Source organism: Hemicordylus capensis, chromosome 5, assembly GCF_027244095.1.
Source record: "Hemicordylus capensis ecotype Gifberg chromosome 5, rHemCap1.1.pri, whole genome shotgun sequence".
Taxonomy (NCBI): domain Eukaryota; kingdom Metazoa; phylum Chordata; class Lepidosauria; order Squamata; family Cordylidae; genus Hemicordylus; species Hemicordylus capensis.
In genome coordinates, this window is record NC_069661.1 from 204,304,204 (window position 1) to 204,324,410 (window position 20,207).

General features: G+C 41.4%; 1 protein-coding gene across 11 annotated transcripts in view; it reads right to left on the reverse strand.

The window, feature by feature from the left end:
* EEA1 (early endosome antigen 1) overlaps positions 1-20,207 on the reverse strand; it is an 81,207-nt gene that overhangs the window by 26,744 nt on the left and 34,256 nt on the right. For all 11 annotated transcript variants that reach the window (XM_053252968.1, XM_053252972.1, XM_053252969.1 and 8 more), the window contains 9 exons: positions 19,712-19,828; positions 13,686-14,024; positions 11,105-11,254; positions 10,140-10,259; positions 8,909-9,112; positions 7,795-7,995; positions 5,065-5,178; positions 3,516-3,671; positions 2,014-2,153 (listed from right to left, as the gene is read on the reverse strand). In XM_053252968.1, the coding sequence (XP_053108943.1) occupies positions 2,014-2,153; positions 3,516-3,671; positions 5,065-5,178; positions 7,795-7,995; positions 8,909-9,112; positions 10,140-10,259; positions 11,105-11,254; positions 13,686-14,024; positions 19,712-19,828 (1,541 nt within the window). The remainder of the gene's footprint in view (positions 1-2,013; positions 2,154-3,515; positions 3,672-5,064; positions 5,179-7,794; positions 7,996-8,908; positions 9,113-10,139; positions 10,260-11,104; positions 11,255-13,685; positions 14,025-19,711; positions 19,829-20,207) is intronic.

Below are 20,207 nucleotides of genomic sequence, written 5' to 3' on the forward strand. Positions count from 1 at the left end.
GTAGGAATTCCAATAGGGGAATCCCAAGAGTAACCAGTTCCACAGGCCATAGCACAGGTGGTTGTGCTGGCAGTAATGGTGCACGAGGACATTTAAATGAAGTATCAGGAGTAGATTGGGATAAAGGACTCTCACATACTGGCCGACAAGTTTAAGTTTCCAGAGCCTGAACTCTTTGTAATCATATGGTAGAGGTGGTGAGGGCATGTACGTAGAAGCTTTAAATAAGCCTAGTCTCCAGGACTCCAGGAGAGATCCAATAGTCCAGCTGTCTGCGATAAGGTGAGTAGGTAGGCAGAGGAAAATGTAGCCTTTCCTTCCATGGGGTGTGTGAAAATGATATGGAGAAGAATGAGGAGTTATTCTCAATGGGGAGACGGATGAAGTCTTTGGAATCTCCAATGCACAAGACTTGTTATCGTCATTGACCTCGAGACCACTGAGTGAGAAACCTTTGAAATTAGAGCTGGATGGTGTTGTAACTGGCGAGGCCAGAATGGAGTCAATATCCTTGATATTGACAGTGCTGATGGGAAGTTCTTTTTGAGGAATGGTGGGCATCAGCTTGAGCAGAGTGGTTTCGGATGAGACCAGTAGAGTCACAGATGTTGATGAAGGACCAACTCCAGCAGAAACCGACAGTGGTGGAGGCATCAAAGTCGATGTAAGTATAAACACTGAAGTTGATGCTAGTGATGATGACTGAGCCATCAAAGCCTTCTCGGTGATCTCTGGTGAAGAGACAACAAATGTGAGTGAACAGCTTGGACAACTGATGGAAATGGTGTCTGAAAGGCACTTGGGGTCAACATCAGCGATAGCTGACTGGGCTGTATCGAGGGCGGCTCAACTTTGTAATCAATGTCAAAGTCAACATTCATGTTGGCATCAGTGAAGGTGCCAGAGAGGCATACATTTTCTGAGTTGCCATTGACCACATTGACAGTGAAATCTTCCTATGTTTCATTTGGGATGAAGATTCCTCTTCTCGATATTTTTGTTTATGTGTGCATCCATCCTTCAAGATGTCACAAGGCTTTTTGAAAGTAGCCTGCATAGTAATGGAGGAGGAAGTCAACTGAGTCAAGCTTGGTTGCAACATGGTTAATATAAACGGAGCTGGCGATATAGGCGAACATGGCATCAGAGTTAACAGTCACTGCTCGTACAGAGCTGCGCTCAAACATAATTCTCTACTTTTCCAAGTTTGCTTGGAAATGGACAAGCATGTTTTACAAGTGTGGATGTTATGGTCTTCCCCAAGGCAGAGTAAACACAGGTTGTACCTGTTGGAAGAAAGGAGAGCCCTGCGACAAATTGAACAGCATTTGAAAGTCTTTTTGGAGTCCATTAGCAATAAAAGAATAAAACAGCCAGGGGTCAGAGAAAATGAGGGGAAAGGCAGAGTTGTCAGGGGGGGAAGTTGGAGGTCAGAGAAATACAAGTAATCAAACCGTAATTTTCCTTTCAGGAACCAAGAACGAGGCACAAGAATCTGAGCGAACTGTCCACAACGGCGGCTGGAAAGGAACTGAGCTGGGAAGCACTCTACCTTTGAAGATACCAAGCACGCTCCGCACATGAATGGCAGAGCACCAGAGTGCTGTGAAGAGCTTGTAATCCTTCCATGGGGACTACTGCGCAAACACAAGCCCATGTTGTGAAGGATACCAATTCACCATTAAGATTATTACTTTATAGATGTTTAAGCAACTTCATAATATAGGGAGACCAGTGGCTCAAGAGTAGAGGACAGGGACACCAGAACAGATTCTGGTTAGATGAGCAAAGCACACAATCAGTCCTGCAGTAGCAGAGAAACAGGATTTTTGCAGAGACAGTAAAAATGCTGTACAGGAACAAAAGTATGATGTGTCCTTTCCAGCTCAATGTGATTTGAGTCCTTGACATTTCTCCACTTCAGGAAGAAAAAGGGTGGCCTGTAACCAAAGTCTACAGATAAACTATAACAACATTTGGAATAAGAATTTAAAAGTAGTAAATTGAGCATACATTTCTCTTTCTGCATCTAGTTGTTTAGTCAGTTCTGCAGCTTTGAGGCTTAAGTCTGTACATTGCTGCCTTTGCTGCTGTAGCTCTTGAAGTGCTTTTTCTTTACTTCCCATAACTTCAAGAATGTCAGCTTCAAGTTTCTGTAAGAAGATTTTAGAAAGCCAACAATTACTGAAAAATAAACTAACACAATGAGAAAAAATGAAATTTTTCTTTAATGTAAATTTCCATTCTAAGTAGGCACAGGGAAATATCTACAGTTGGAAAGCATCTCCTTCTAGTAGGAAGATGGGTATAGATCAAAGAGTCAATCTTCGATCACACCAGAGGGAGGAGCTCCCTGCCTTCCCAGACCAGAAATGGCAGTGCAGGAAACCCTCTCCCCATCAGCAACACACACAGTAATTGAAAAAAGGGTATAACTGTAACCACCGAAAACTGGTAACTTTTAAGAAGATGGAGGAAGGTGAAGACCATCCCTGTGTAGCCCTACATGTGCCTACAAGTGCAGATGAGCCCAGCATTCAATGTTGTGTGCTAGATTGATTATAAGAATGAGAATTTACTGTAAGAAAAGACTTCCCCAGGATGCAAAAAAGCAGTATCTCCAGTGGGCAGGCAGGTAGCTTGCATCTGATGCCTCAGGGAATCAGCACCCTCCACAGAGTCCTCTATCTAAAGAGGACAGAAGATCCACTATGGACCAGATAAGATGATATTTATATATGCACTGGTTCCTGTTCCCAGGGCTTAGGACAGGTTAGAAAATAAAAGTTTGGTTTTTGTTTGTTTAAAAGCACTTTTTTAAAAATAAAAAAAAATACTTTTAAAATTATAAGTGAAGTCTAAAGCTATTCCCTGACTTAAGGCAAGTGTAACATTTATTATTTATTTATTGTTAAATTTATATACTGCCTTTCATTAAAAACAATCCCAAGGCGGTTTGATCACTGCCTTGATCAGTACAAAGTAAACAGACAAAGAGGCACCTTTCAAGGGGTGGTTCTCATATATTTAGCAGAGGGAGAACAACAATCCCATTCATTCCAGCATAACATATTTTCCAGTGCCTGTTGCTGTTCTCTCTCCTGTGTATTTTCTTTCAAGAATGTGTGAGCTTCTTGGGATAGGAACCATTCCCCCACACTCCCCATTTCTCTGCTATGTAAATTGCTCTGCGAACTTTTGCTGAAAAGTGGTAGAGAAGTATTCTAAATAATCACCATAATAAATCTATCTTTAGTTTAAAAAGTAGGTTTAGGAGTAGGCCTTGGGATCATGCATTCCACCATACACACAGGAGTTAAAATCCTTAACTTATAATTTAGGTACCTTCTGGTGGTGGTGGGGGTTACAATGATGGAAACTGTAAGCAGCATTTTTAAAAAAGATTAGATGCTAGCTTTAGGACACTTTTACTACATCCTCATCTTGGCAACCTTGAAAATACACCTATCACATATACAGTGTGCACAAATGAAAGAAAATGCCTGAATACAAACCTTATTCTGACCTTCCAGCTCTTCAGTTTTCTGCTCTAAATGAAGATGTTTTTCTTTGTACTCTTTAAGATTGGCTTCCAGCTGGGTACAGTATTCTTGTTTGTCATGCAACTTAGCAGTAACCTGATCCAACTGTGTACTGACCTTATTTAGCTCCTATTATTAAAAATGGAAATGGGTAATTTTAACAGCCTTAAAATTTATTTTTATCGACAACCCTATAATTGCCATACACATTTCATTTAAAAAAATATATTGTGTACTTGAAAACCCACAGCAGATTTGGTAACTTATTCAATGCTAAAAGAAAGACAGAAAGGAAAATCGAGGTATGTCACAAACACTTTTATACTGTCAACATATAATCAGTTCATCAAAATGTGTACCCAAATTTTAAAATATAGATATAGATCAGACACAGAAAGCTGTGGTTTCTCCAGCACTTACATTTAATATTAAAAATAAGATTTCTGATTAATAATTCATGTGGAAATGAATATATTGTCATCACAATAGCCCCAGATGTATATCAATACATTTGTTCATTTCAAGAGATTAAAATGTAATGGAAATTATTGAGAAATACTGGATTGTAGATCTGTAATTGAAAGATACTACAAAGCTACTAACTTCAATATTTAAAAAAAGAAAGAAAGAGACCCATCCATACCCCACTCACTCATGGAACAACCCATACAAACCAGATCTTTAAATGACTGAAGAAAATGAGCTATGTCACATCTACAAGAAAAGGCAACTCACCTATTCCCCCCAGTTAATAGCTAACACATACTGATGAAAATCCATTCCAGACAGATAGACAGATAGATAGGCCAGGTTCTAAAAAACTATTTTGGGCAAAACCAAAGGCTTGAATAGACCCAGTACAGTTTAACCTGTTTTCTTCTGGTGTACTTTTCACAGTTTTGATACAAGTTGAAAGTCCTTTTTTATTTAAGCTAAATAAAAATACATTTTATGTTGTTATAAGCTATAACAGGTGACCCTCATTATCTGTGGACTCCATATCTGCAGTTTTGCGTACCCACAATTGGGTCTTAGAGACTCTGTTTCATTACCCACAGGCAGAAAAATTACTTCAGATGTCATTTCCAGCAGCCATTTTCCAGCAGAGAGCCATTTTGTGGCTATTTTAGTATATATATACAGCAGTGCCGCCCCCCGCAAAGGGTCAAATATTCGTATATCAGCGAATACTTGACCATTTTCAGAAAGTGGGGGGGCACTGCTGTAGATCTAGAGAATAAGGTACTTTTCTTATCTCTGCCCCCTTATTTTTGGCCCTTTTTGGCTCAAAGTTCCATTATTCACAGTTTCCATATTCAAGCTATAGGCGAGAATGGAACCTCCGCGATAATGAGGCCCATCTGTATTGTTTTAGCAATTTAAGCAAAATATAATTAGGCCATCATGTCGTTATACATTCTTGGTGATGATATATAGAAAGTTTCTCCTAAGTGATTGAATCTAATCAGAGCAATCTTTTTAGGCATGAAGGTATTCTATACAGCTTCATTGTTTCCCTCACCTGTTGTTTATCTTGTAATGCATTCTGGGCAGTATCTAAATGATTCTGAAGGTCTGCTCGTTGAGCAGCTTTTGCTGCTTCTGCTGAGAGAAGCAATTCTGTCTTTGCTTTTACCTGGGGAAAAATTAAACAAGAGCTTCATTGCAGTTTCTTTAGGCAAGTTTTCCTTTCATAGAGTACAGCAACCATTTAATATCAAGTGGTTAAGTCTTACATAGGATACCATTGGACCAAAATCTACCAGAGCAACAAGACTGTCTACCCATTTAGGAAAAAGGCACAATTAATAATAATAGAAACAATACCCATACGTTTTTCTAAATCAGAGTTCCAATTCAGCTGCCCTTCCCGTTCATGAAAATGTGTGTTTTACTGGACTGTAGGATGAACTAATTTAGACCCAAACTGGCTTCTCACATATCCATCTACTTGTCAGTGTTTTGACAGATCTTTGGGGGGGGGGGAGGAAAGCCTCAAAAACAAATCACCATCTCTGAAGTAGTTACTACACTGTGAACTGAACTGCACACTGGAAGAAAAAACAACTGGCCAAGACAGGGGGAGCCCACAGGACAGACAAGCAGAGAGGAGACGCCTTAGAGCTGGGAGGGTGGCAGGACCCACAGAGTGATCCAACACAGGGTCATGGAATGCCCACACCTGGCCACAGGAGAACCACAGGGGGCCAGCTATACCTCTGTTGCCCTTAAGAAGGGTCAAGTTGAGATCTCAAGGGGAGGTGGCCAATGGAGATGCACTGCCTTGAGAGGTGGCCTGGGGACTGACAGGATGGGATGATCAGTAGCCCTCTGCTCCCCTGGATGGTTAGCCTTCCTCTAGACCCCACTGCAGATGCCTGTAATGGGAATGCACCAAGGCAGTGGGGAAACTGGGGTCAACCAGGAGAAGGGAGTGAGATATTGCTGTTAATGCTAAAATTAGCAAGGAATACGAGACACTCTGCTGCACCCTGAGAGAGTCAAACAGCCCAAATCAGCTAAGCCCAAACAGCCTGAATGTAGGGGTCAGACATCTAGATAGAGAAAATTCCACAACCAGAGCATTGCTACTGAAAGGTTCCTGCCCAATGTCACCACAAAGCAAACTTCCAAGGATAGTGGCTCATGGAATAGTGTCTGCTCACAATCTTAACAAGCGGGCAGGCTATGGGAGAAGTGGTCCTTAAGATACCCTAGGCACAACTATACAAGGCTTTAAAGTTAATCACCAGCACATTGAACTGAGTGAGGATCAAACAGCAGGGAAGAAACATGATCACTGTACTGAGCACGCAACAATAGTTTGGCCACATCATTCTAGACCAGATGCAGTTTTTGAACTCTTTGCTGAGGCAGCGCAAAATATTGCTCATTACAAAAGTGAAGCATGGAAGTGATAAAGGTCAGATCTGCCTTCTACAGGAAAGGGTGCAGCTGAAGCTGTGCAGAGGCAGTCCTGGTCACAGCCACACACCTGCCATTCAGGAGCAAAGCCAGATCCAGAAGGACCCCCAGACTGTAAACCTGGTCTTTGAGGGGGCACATGAACAACCCCATTCAGAACATGCAGCACATAATCTTGGATGAGTTTTCCTATTGATCTAAGGTTTAAGTTTTCCTATTGATCTGGATTAAGTCTTGGCTTGTTAGCACACATCTAATGCAAACTGAACTAAGACACTAATTAAGAACCTCCACTGCTTCCCTAGATTCAGATGTGGGAGAAAGAGGCAGGGTTGAATGCTATTTGCATATAGGTAACAACCCAGTCCAAACCTCTGGATGACCTCTCCAAGCAATTTCATCTAGAAGCTAAATAGCAGGAGGAGCATCCAAAGCCAAATAATATGCACTGCCACTTAAGAACTGCACAGAGGCAGCTGCTGTGGGCACAGCCGTCTCCACACAGTACTGAGCACTTCTGGACGGGTGCGGAGAGAGTTCCTTTACTGAAAGCAGAGTCCTGGGAACGTTTGCAGGGAGTAATGTGAGGTGCAGGAGAATGCTGGTAAGTGTGGCCCTTTCCCCATAGATCTCTATGGGGAAAGTGCATGAAAGGACTACACCTCTAAGTGTTCCCCCCACACACACACCTCTGGGTGCTCCCTGCATGCCTTCCGAAGTGTTGCTGGGGCAGTTTGGGGGGTCTACTTTCAGTAAAAGTCACAACACCCCAACTACATAGACACACACTCTGAAGTAAGCACAGAGAGGCTATGCTCAGAGCAACCGCCTCTGTGAGGTTCTGAAGGGCCGGTGCTTATTATTCAGCTTCAGATGCTCGAAAGCACAACCCTACTAAACAGCCTGGGGGACAAGATAAAACACTAAGGGTCCCCTCACGCCAAAGGCTATGAGACTGAACAGAAGTCCCCCAGCACCACTGTCTGGGTCCTGGCCTCCAGGCAGAAGCAAAACCAGTGCAACACAGTGCCCCAGCCCCACCAGAGTAAGCAGCTCAGAAAGATACTATGGCTGATAGTTCTCAAAAGCTGTTGAGAGGTCCAGCAGAACCTGTAAAGAGCATTCACAACTACTGGCCATGTGGTAGTACCACAGTTGTGCAACACACTACCACATCGGAGAGCTCTGTGCATGCAAACAACTGTTGCCCTGGAACATCTGGGTGCACTTTGCAAACCAAGTTTACTGAAATAAATTGAAAACCAATATAACCTTACCAACACACACACACATATTTCTATTAACTTGAAGCACAAAGTTCAATTACCTGCAAATCAAGTTGCATTACTTTCTCTTTGCTTTCACTTAGCTGACTATTTAGTTCATTTATAGTCGCTTCTAAGGAAAGAACACGATCTTGAGAGGCTCTCAAATGTGCTTTCTGCTCCTGCACCTGCTCATGCAAATTCTCTAGCGCCTGTTTATGACTTTCTGACTGGTTTTTCAATTTTTCTGTCAGCTGAGTTACCTACAAGCAAAACAAAAAGGCAATTAAAAGAAAAAAGCATGCACAATTAAAATATCTTGTTTATATTAGAGGATCAGCACTGACTATAGATCTGTTTCACAGAAGATAAGCATATCTACTACTATATACTACGCTACAGTCCATTACAAACAATTCTATTTATCTTATACATACATTAGAAAAACTCCAAAAAATAGGGGATCCAAATATCATATGAAAGGGACTACACAGTACATAGCTGAGAGCATTTCTGCCAAGCAGCTTCATAAACACACCGATGACTGAGAACACCTCTCTATATGCTGGCCACAAAATTTTAGAATTGATATTATTAAATCTATTACTATAAACGTTTTTTTAAGTGTGCACTCAGTTCAATGGCACATTGTAAATTCTTATTTCCCGTTTTATTTTATTTGGTATGTGTCATAAATTTATGAATAGCAAAGGGGAAATTTTTTCATGTAATTTTGTTCACATTGACAAAAAAATGCAACAAGTTATTGTATTCTACAAGGAGATATAGTGTGGGGCCGTGTATAGCAATAGGAAGGAGAGATTTATCCTTGATATTCTGGCAACAAATTCCACCTACATTGCATGATTACACAGGCATCATGGCACCATTCGTGAAGAACTACCAACATGTTGTTATTGTACTCACTGGTGGTTTGGAACATGTTTTTTAAAAACATGTTCCAAACTAGCCAAGTAGCAAAACAAGGCAGAAACAAAAGCTTTGATATTCAAGACATCCAAATAACACATTTCCTATACATTTTGCATTTCAGTCAGCACAGACTATGTGGATCAAGCAGAGTATCAACATCTCTGTTATAATGCGCTATAATGAACCAAAATATTTGAAAAAATGCAGGTGGTTGGGTTTTTGTGTTTTTTTTAAACTTCTTACCTGCTCCTGCAAAGTGTGGTTCTTTTCCTGCAGCTGGTTAAGAACGGCTGTTTCTCCTTCACCAGCTTGAATTTTGGCATACAAGTCCTCTCTCTCTTTTTCCAGCAAGGAGATATTCTCCTTGCTCTTCTGCAGCAGAGCTTCAAGATTTTGGATTTTTTGATCCTTATCACCAATCTGACGTAGTACTTGCTCCAAATCATTCTGGGGGCAGGAAGAAAACAATATCTCAAACAATTTATTTACTTACTAAGTGAAGAGGTTCCCTTTTAGCCATCAGGGCAGCTCTCGGGGCAGTTTATGATGAAAACAAATTAAAATAATTCAATTCTGAAAATAAATAGAAGAACCAAATAGGCAAGGAGCCTAACCAAACAGCAACCACACCAGGACAGTCAAAACAGTGTATGAGGTGAACACACAGAAAACAGCAAGAATAACTTGCTTAATCTAATCTCCACAAATGGTACATTCTCACTCCCCAATCAGTCAGGGTCCAGAACATCTCAGGGAATGCCTTCCCCCATATTAGTTCCAGCTCAGGCATTAAGCTCTGTCAATGGGGCTCTGCTCCACAGACCGTCTTTTATTAATGCTAAGCTTCCCTCAGCAAGGAGCAGGGCTTGTTCTGCAGTAGATCCCATTTTCCAGAACTTCTGCCCTTTGAGGTTTGGAAGGCATACAGTTTCCTGAAAATGTACATGCTTTTCCAACCTTAATGGGGCAGAAGTTCCCCAAAACAGAGCTCACCACAGAAAAACCCTGACTCCTTGTTGAGGACAGCCCAAATCTATATTAGATGGTACCCAGAACAGGGCCTCATTAGCAGATTTTAGTGCCTGGGCTGGGGCACATATGGTTGAAGGCACTTGCTTAAATGCTCTGGACCCAGACTGCTTTAAAGGTAGACCCACCACTTCAACTGACCATGGAAAAACTGGTGATCAATGAAGATGTTTCAAAACAGATTTTATATGTTCCCAATGGCTTATACCCATCAGCAAAACAGCATCAAATTCTGAACCAGTTGAAGTTTCTAGCCTGTCTTCACTGTTAGCATCACAAACTGCATTACAGTAATCTACGATTCTCAGAAGTCACCAAAACATGACTTAAAAGTGGCCAGATCCTTGTCTCCCAGTAGTGGGCATAGCTGACATATCAACTCAAGTTAACACTACCTGTGGTACACACTGACAATATATGTTTCCTGTTGCACAAGTTCTCTCACCTGGGCTTCTCGTAACTTTGCTGTTGTGCTTTGCTGAAGATTCTGTTGCTCTTGGTGCTGTTGTTTCATTTTATCTAACTGATGTTGCAATTCAGTTGCGTTTGCTGCTTTCTCCTTTAGCTTAGAAAAATAGTCACAGACTGTTGACTGAAAACTGATAAGCACAATTCAGAGGTTTAATAGTGTTTATCATTTACACTAATACTGAAGATTAAGTATTACAATAAAGACCTTTTAAATTAATTTAGAAGTCATGTATTTATGTTAGACAAAGAGAAGAATCAACATCTCATGACTGAAGGGCTTTTTCATACCAGAGGCCAAACTATAAACAAAAGTATATAAATATGAGACACAGGGTATAACTTCTACATCCATATGAATGCTTGCTCTGGAGTAGAAGCATCTTCAGAGTAGAATGGGAGGAGAGGGAACAGAATAAAGGATTTTTGGAAGGCACCATTCTTTAGCTAGGACGAACCATTCTGACCCTCTCCCAAGGTTAGTTACAACTGAAGAATACTGAAAGTTCCAAAAAAGTACTAGAAGGGGAGCACAGGGGAGATATTGTTGACAGCTTGCAAGATGAGCTACTAATCTAAGTTCAAGAAAAAGCATAGTGATGGCCCATTTCATCATTCCAGACAGGTAACCTCACAAGACCTTATGAGGAAGCTCTGTGTCTTTTTGTAGCAAAAGCTCCATTTGTAACCACCATGACTGTTTTTCTGGTACTGAAGAGCAACAATTTGTTCTTCAGACCAGTTATATACTTATTTCCTTCAAGCTGTAAGCAGTCAGCAGATGTCAACATCATCTCCATATACATTGGTTAAAGCAAACTGCACTTTTAATGAGTACCTGGACTATACTTTTGAATTCCAACATGAAAAGGATATTCCAATTACAAACCACAGAACATAAATTACATGCAAGCAGAATTAGACCTTGCATATAATTCCTACCTGCTCCTCAGCACGTGAAAGTTTTAACTGAAGGTCAGCCACCTGCTGTTCCTTGTCCATCAGCTTTTCACTAGACAGTTGTCTCTGCTCTTTTAGTCGGCCGTGTGCTTCCCCAAGTTGACGCTCTGTCTCCAGAAGTTTATTGTGCAACTGGGGGGAAAGACTCGTTTCATTTTTCTCCTAAAAATGTTTGACTCCCAACAATGGAATACTGGAGCTTTTAGTACACTCTCATCACATACAAACTGCATCCACATATCTAGCACTGGTTACTGTATGTATGGTTTGCATCACTGGGGAGAACTGTACATGCAGCCAAATCAGCTAGTCACTGCTGTCAGATGTGACAAGGCTGAACGTTTGCTCAGCAAGTGTGGGAACTGAATCTAGTCCCATCCCCCACCGCTTCTCCCAATTGTGAATCTCTGCTAAAGAATGGAATAAGTCCCGAATTCTGCTTTTACTTCCCTTGTTCACTTTTGGATATTCTAAATTTATAAGCAGCAGCAATTGTATGGTCTTTGCCTGCACCAAGTTAAAGCCACACAGAGCAGAAGCTATGTTTTCCTTCAAACATATACAGTTTGTATGTGTCCATGTGAACTGCACAAGTACATAAAATGACCGAAACAGCCCCCAATATTAAAATCAACAAGCACCTCATACCATAATGTATTCATCAACTGCATCACTAAATCAGTGAAGATATCATGACCTGAAAATGATCCTATAGGAAATGTCTCTAAGAGCCAGAAAAGCAAACCAACCTCTCTTAAGTCCCAGGCAAGCAGACAAGCCACTGGAACAGACATCCTCTCTATGTCTCTTCTAATAGAAACAGTTGAGACAGCATGTTTGTCAGCGATTAGGCTTTGTTCACAAAGCAAGACACAAATCAGTGGATGTCTGAAACATTCCCAGATCAGAACAGGGCTTTGCAGAATCTGGGCCCCAAAAACCTATTTGAGATAGTTCTGATAAAATGGCACATGATATACAGAATCAGATAACCCACCTATTAACAGTGGCCAGACTCTGCAAGCACATTACAGTAGTGCTTCAAAATCTATATACTGTCTTTCTCATAGTTTTTAAAGTGCTGGGTTTGTAGAAGTTCTATAAATGATGAATGCGCTAAGAAGTATAGAAGCACTTTACATAATTAAAAAGGAGCTAAAAGTTATAAACTAAAAAAAAAAAAAAAACCAGCATAAGAGATTGGTTCCAAAACCATGGGACAACTCCCCCACCCCTATTCCATCACATCTTTAAAATAGACCTGCAGCATCATCTTGACTGTATTATCTGCATGTTGATGAACAACTAGAGCGGTCTTCTCAGGGCCTTCCCTTGGAGCCCTATTGAAACCCAAGTATCTCCTGGAAGACCTTTCTATTTGGTTTAGCAGTCAGGATTAGGATTAGGAGGAATTATAGATTGGATATATTTTTTAAAAAATTGTTGGAATTTCTTGTCATTTACATGGATATTAAGAGACTCCATAATAAAACTTCAGTCTGGGTGGGATGAATCCCTTTGTGATGGTATCACAGAGGAACTCCAGTGAGCTGTGAATGCTTTTCTCAAAATATTTTAATCAATCCAATATTTCACCCACAGAAAATCCCTTCCCTCAAATCTATAAACTTGCAGCAGACCCTATGACCAAGAAACCAATTCCCAACTCAACTTTCATCAGTTCAATGAGATTCTAGAACTTTCACTCTTGGTTGCTAGGAAGACAACTACAAGATCTCCAGTCAGAATTCTAAGCAGGATAATAGAATCTTCAGTTTTGACATATCCCAAACAACAATATTACTACCACTATTCTTTATATAATACCATTCATGTACATGGCACTTACAGAATCAACAAATTGCCATCAAGCCATAAGAGGTGTGTAGAATTAGAACAGCCAAAGCATAAGCATAAGTGTACTACAGGCTGTTGATTATAAAACCAAGGTAGTTATCTTAAAAGCAACTGTACAAGGAGAAGAAACCATAGGAGCAGAGTAAAAATTTGCCATTCACCTGGTGTGAGTAGCTAAGTGGTGAACTGCACATCTGATTGTCCCCCTTCCCTTCACCCTCTCAACTAGACAATTCCAACGGTAATGGAATCAATCATGATACTACTGTTTCAATGATTGTAGCCATAAGCAAAATTTCAAATTGATATTGTATATACCCACTAGCAAGAGAACATTCTCTTACTGTAAGGTCACATTTTTACAAAACCCTTACACATTATAGTATTTGAAATGTGCAAAATAAGTTAGTAACAAAATCAGAAACAATGTCCAAATATTTTGCACATTTCAGACACTATCCATAATATTTAAGAGTTTTGTAAAAAAAATAAGCTCTTATAGTAGGAGATGTTATCTTGCCAGTAGCTATATATAGTATCAACTTGAAAATTTGCTTATGGCTACAGTCATTGAAACCGTGTTAATATGCCTGATTCCATTACCCTTGGAATTGCCCAACAGTTCATTAACTTTTCATATGACAATAGGAGTTCCTGTTCATAAAATAAAAATACAATCCTTGTGTATGCTAAATGTTTCTCTCACCTGATTGAGCTCATTTTGAAGTTGCAGGGAATGCTGTTCTTTTTCCTCTCTTTGTTGCTGTAGCTGCTTGAACTCTGCCTTTAGATGCTGGTACTTGGCCTCAGCTTCTGACAATTCCTCCTTAAGTTTCTGACTTGCTTCTCCCCTTTCACCCAATTCTTTCTGTAACCTCTGTAAGGAGTCCTCAGATGCAGACAGCCTTGCCTGAAGCTGCTGACAGTCCAAGTCCTTTTGATTAAGGGTTGCTTGCAGATTCTTTTTACTAAGTGATTCTTCATTTTGTCTTTCTTCTAACTGAGTGTAATCCAATGTCTTCTTTTTCAACTTCTCTACCAGGCTCTACAATATCAGATTAATTTAAGTTAAATTGTAGTTTAGTCCAGTTGTAGGGATAGTGAAAGGAAAGTAGGCAGAAAGTACTAGAACTTGTATTACAAGTTAAAAACAACACTTTAATTAAAGCCATTGTTTTGAATCATTGTATGTGTAATGGCAATATCTACTAGAGTGTGCACAGTGACAATTTCTAACCTCTTACTCACTTATTTATTTAACACATTAGTATACCACCCAAGTCTTGGGTCTCTGGGTGGTTTACAATAAAATAATACAAAATTAAAACAAAATTAAAATGTTAACACATTAAAATAATTTAAAATCTAACAATGTTTAAAAAAAAACTATTAAACACTATACATCTAATTAAAAGCCTGGGTGAACAAATGTGTCTTAACTGCCTTTTTGTCAGAGATAGAGAGGCTCTTGTTTCAGCAAGGAGCGCATTCCAAAGCCTCAGGGCAGTAACGGAGATGGCCCGACCCTGAGTAGCCACCAGACAACCCAGTGGCAACTGGCCATTATTGCTTGTTGCTTCCCATGAATCAACAAGTTTCTTTTGCCAATATATATAAATATTTCAAAGTGGTCTTCACCAGAAGTGAGCACAGCTAGCAGTGGCTTATAATGGAGCAAGAAATGAACTGCAAAAGTCTAACGCCATATGTTTTTATTTTACAAGATGAAAGTAATTATATAGCATCAAATCTGTTGAATCCAGGATGTTAGAAAATGTTATTACATATATGACAGTTCAGAAGGAAGCTATATTTTGATCTGAATATAGCACAGATATTGAAAGGTTACTTACTTGTAACTTTGATTATTCCAGTGGTCACCTGTGCCTTCACATCAGTGGGCTGTGCGCATGCACAGAGACCCATTCATGAACTTTCCCCAGCTTTTTCTCATTTATTTTGGAGGGAGCCCCGCCCGTTCTCTGACAAGATCACACACCACTGCACGTTTCTCCTCAGTTTGGAGTCTGCTGAAGCTTTGAGCTGTAGACCACCATGGGGAGGTCAGCTGGGTGTGTGAGGGCACAGATGACCATCAGTACTTACTGCCAAAGAAAGCTTCTCCATAAAAATCTATTCTAGAGCACACTTCCTGGGCCAGGCCTGGAGATCTCAACCAGGCATGCCTTCTTAGAGGCAGCCAAGGATCTGGCCCCGGGAAGCTTGCAGCTGTTGCTTTGCTAGGTGACAGGCTTCCCTTTAGAAGACCATGGCTGCCTCTCTTGTCAGCAGGTAGTAGTTCCAGAAACAGTATTATAACCATTTCCTGTGGGAGAAGAGATCTTCCCATATATGCATGATAACTGGAGATCTTTGGATGTAGGAAAGCAGTTGGTATCTGCTGAAAGCATCCAGCTTCTTACCCACTCTATCAACAGATGCTGTTAATGCCTAATTTCTGTTATGTAATTGGGCAGCTTCTACCACAACTGAATTTGAGATCTGATGGTTCTGAAGAAATAGGCATCCGTTAGGCTGAGTTCTGTAAAGATGTTCTATGCATCAGAAGTAGGCATAAGTAGGCATCGTAACAGTGCTTTATGATATCCTTTAGGGCTGGATTCATCAGCAGAGCAAGAGAGGCAGAGTTCTCTGAATTTATGAGTCCAAATAGGGGTTCAGTGGCTGGCTTCTGTGTGTTGGATTTGTAGCCCAAGTAGTAGTCTGAATAGACCTTCAAATCCTCCAAAGGAAAATGAGATGTGGTGTCTCCAAATTGCTTCAAATAGGGACGTGGAGGAAACCAGGACTGAGTGTGCCTTACTGTCAGTGATGTCTTCTGTGCCCAAACGAGCAGAGGAATATTCCTCCTCTATTATGAGTGTCAGTATTGATGGTGGAGGCTGGGTACTGGTTGATGGGCTCGGTGCATGGGGAGATTGGAGTGGCTGGTTTAGGCGCCACTGGTTCCAATGCTGGTGGTTCCATTCCTTTCCATTTCAGCAGCTCCTGTCCTTTTGGTTGCCTATGATGAAGTGGGCTTTGTTGATGGGTTCTAGATCACGATCTCAAGTAGTGATATGGGGACTGAAACTGATGGAGGCTGCTCTGCAAAGGTGATGGATGTCCTCTGTAGAAGTAGGTCATATGAATCACGGTTCCCTCTAAGGTGTGCACACTAACTTCCAGGCCCCCATGCAGCAGTTTCTGGCAGGCATGCAGTCTCTGCCACGCTTCCCCCCCGCCCGGCTGGGTCACCGCCACCACCTCCTCCTCCCCTCTCCCCCCACCCGCCAGCCGGGCCTTCTCCTCCTCCAGTTCCAGATGTGGATGGAGCAGCCAGAGGATGACAGGAGGTGGTGGTGGCTCCCCACCCCCCAGAAGTTCTCCAGACAGAGCCCAAACACACCACAGCTGGGACCTGGGGGCAGGAGAGAGGAGGATGGAAGGCAGAGGCGGCGGTGACCCCCACCCCAGTGGCTGCAGATGGAGCAGTAAGAGGAGAATAGGAGGTGGAGGCTCCCCCACCCCAGTAAAAAGGTTAAAAAAAATAGCCATGATAGCCACAAATTAGCAGCCTTTGCACAGACTCTGCAGGAAAATTCTGAAAGGTAAGACCCTGTTTTCTTTTGTGCATTTACGATGAATAAAACTAGCATGTGAGTCTTAGATCCATTTATTTTTTAAAAAAAACAAAAACCCACCCATCAACATGTGGCAGTTTTGCAAATTCCAACATTGCTCTACTTTGGCTCCACACTTGGCTTTTCTCTCCAGGGAATACACAGCATGACATTCACATAATCAGAAAAAGCACAATCAGCTGTTAAGAACAGCTGTCACTTGATTAAATGATACTTACCAGCTGGTTTTTATAAGCATAATTAAAAAAAACACTAAGATCTGCTGATCACTTAGGGTATCTTGTTTTAATGAATTGAAACATCTGATTTGATCTAATTGGTTAACTGACTAAATATTGCAGCCTTAGTGTCAGGATGACATCTTGAGTACTGGGCAGGGTAAGAAATGCTTCTGTGATCATTCAAGGCTGTCCCACCATCCAGAGGCTTTGGAGGAATGAGTGGGTAGGTTTAGACCTCGAGCTATCCAGCGGTATGAGGGTGAGGGTGAGGGTGGGCTTGGCCTGTGAGTTGGCAAAGTGGAATGCAACGCATTTTGCAGTCTTTAGGCAGTGGAAGATAAACTGTGTTTGGTGGCGGTGGCAGCTCCCCACGCTGGCGGTACCCCCAAGGGGGGGGGGAGGAGGTTTAAAATATTTTTACCTTTGTGCGGCGTGATACTCATTAACTTGTGTGAGTGAGAGTTCTATGCGCACACTGACTTGATGGCTGCCACCCAGGACAAAACTCTTTCCGCTCACTGATTATAAAAATTAGAGGGAACACTGATGGCAATCTGGATCTGGAACAGAAGTAGCAATCAAAGTACCTATCCCAATCTTCTCTGTGTGTATAAGAGCATCCCCATGTTCTTGGTATTGATCGTCACTGTCTTCATGTTGATAGCTGTAGTCTGATCAGCTATGGCAATCCTCCATAATGTAGTAAACTCGCTCATGTGGCCAATTTCAATAGCGATCTCTGTGTTATATTTCTTTGAGGTAGTTGGATTGGTCCTGAGAGCTATCTTTGGAGTCTACTTCCTCAAAATAATCGTAAGAGTCAGGATTGCTTTTGCTGGTCATATGTGGGGAGTGGCTCATGTTTCCTCAACTGCAACCAAGAGCCCAATCGGGCTTTAGATGGGCAGGATTGGAGTCTGGGTATGAGTTTTGGTACCGATGTCAGTCCCAAGGTGGGAACTGACTTTGAACTTCAGGTCTGGGCACTGGTAGCACCTATGATCGCTTCTTCCAAGATCAGGTTTGTGGGTGCTTCCAAAGGTTGCTTTGAGTACAAGCTCATTTTAGAGGCAGCCTGCAGGGATCTTAGGGCTTTTCCCCCCCAAAGAGAAGACTGTAATCAGGAAGCTGTGTTTCTTCTTTCTTGACAAGTGAACTTTAAGCAATGGAGGGGCGCATCTCAACAACATGAGTCTCCCTTAGACAAACAAAAGACAGCAACTGTGGCCAGAGGTTGGTAGTTTGGCACCACATTTAGTGCACTTTTTAAGAATGACCCTGTTCCCCATACGCTGGCCTGATTGCAAATACCCTCCATCCCCAATGAGAGAAAAAAGGAAGGTGGATGGGGAGAATAGGGGAAAGGGGGGTGCAGAGAAAACACCAAGCAAGTGAGTTGGGAAAACTAAACAGAAAACAGCAAGAAAGAATAAATGAGAAGATAATGGTTTTTTTGTTGGGTTTTTTAAAGAGGAAAGCTGAAGAATAATCACTGAAGTGGTTTGTCGAAGTATACAGCTTGGCAGACAAAGAAAAACTGAGGAGAAATGGGCAGTAGCATGCTATTTCATCAGAGAAGTGGGGCAGGGCTCCCGCCAAAACAGACAAGCAAAGAAAGCCAGGGAAAGTTTCTGAATGGATCTCTGCATGTGCACACAATCTATTGGTGTGAAGCATGAGGACCGCATCAAAGAAACTATAGTTCTAATGAACTGGATATGCAGAAAACAACTTTGTACTGGAGGTTGTTTCTAACTTGCCTCGCTGTACTCATGATCTCAGGAGAGCCTAGATGTAGATCAAGCATGCTGGTGGGGGGTAGTGTGCAATCCCACTTGGGAGAGTCCCAAAGCAGTTGCACAAATACCAGCAAGTGCGTCTATAGGATAAGAAGCAACAATCATCAAGGTAAAATATCATGACTCCTGTTACTTAAGATGAGCCAGAATACTGCGACTACACAAGATGAGATTGTACCACTATACTGTGTGAACAGTAGTATCGATCATATCAATAATATGGATTGATATGAAGGTGCAATATGTTTATGATGGGATGAACACAAACCCCTCCGTAGTTAAGATATGCAACAATTAACCTATATAATTCAGCCTAAAACAGATACACATCATGCAGTGAATACCATGTATTCACATATACACTAGTTTCCACATAAGTGCCTTAGAAATGTGTGGAGACTGCCACAAGGCCCCACAACTGGGGGCTCATTGCGATAGCAATGTTGCTATCACTCATGTGATAGCACTATTTGTGAGAAATGGCACCTCCATTCGGGAATGTCATATGGACCCTGCTGTTTGAGCAACTGTCAAAGCCAAGGAAAGAGGTGTCCCAAGCACAGTACAGTCCCCTGTGAGTACAGCCCCCACACAGACACTTTGCTTCTCATAAATGGCAACTCTACGAACTCTCCCTTGCTATGAGGCTGGTGACATTCTCCACACACACCCAAGGTTCTTGCAGGAAGTCTGTTGTAACTGTCTTTCTATCTTTTATCCCTCCTGAAGTCAAACGCAAGCCTCTCATGCACACCAAAACCACTGAAATAGTCTAGACCAGGGATGTACTACTTTAGTCTCCTCCTGTAGATGTTAGAATATAACTTCCATAATCCCTGACTATTGGGGATTGTGGCTGGGAATGATCGGAGTTATAGTCCAAAAACAGCTGGAGAGCCAAAGTTGTGCAACCCTGGTCTAAACATACCTGAACTACAGATCGTTTTCTCCTACAACTCAGCACAATACAGATGCATCAACTGTTGATTAGCATTAGCTAAGCACTTGCAAAGTGGGAGTTTTGGTGTCAGTGGACATTCTCAACTTAATGTCAATACAATATCTTACCTGATTTTTCTGTGTTAATTCGTTAACTGAAGTTTGAAGTTTCTGAAGCTCCTGCACATACACAGCAACCTCTTGTGGTCCTTTGGCAAGTTCAGCTCTTAACTGATTGATAGTAGCCTTAATGAAAGACAAATCACAATATCAATTCACATCTTCAGTTCAAGAGAGAGAGAGAGAGAGAGAGAGAGAGAGAGAGAGAGAAGTGTAAAACAGTTTTAATTTAGCTAGGAAATGTAGCCATTTATTTCTATCTAGAACAAACATTTCAAGAAGTATCAGCTTAGATACCATATCCCTTCTTCCAATTTTTTCAGGAAAAAGAGGAAATTGTATCTATCATTTTACTGTGGTAATCAAACAAAGTAGTACAAAGGAGATGGATATATATGGGGGAGTGTGGGGCATGTGCAATACTTGGTTTTGCCCAGAAAATCATGGTTTGAAGTCTATTTTAAAATGAAAGCTTAAAATATTATGAATGTGGTGACAAGGCACA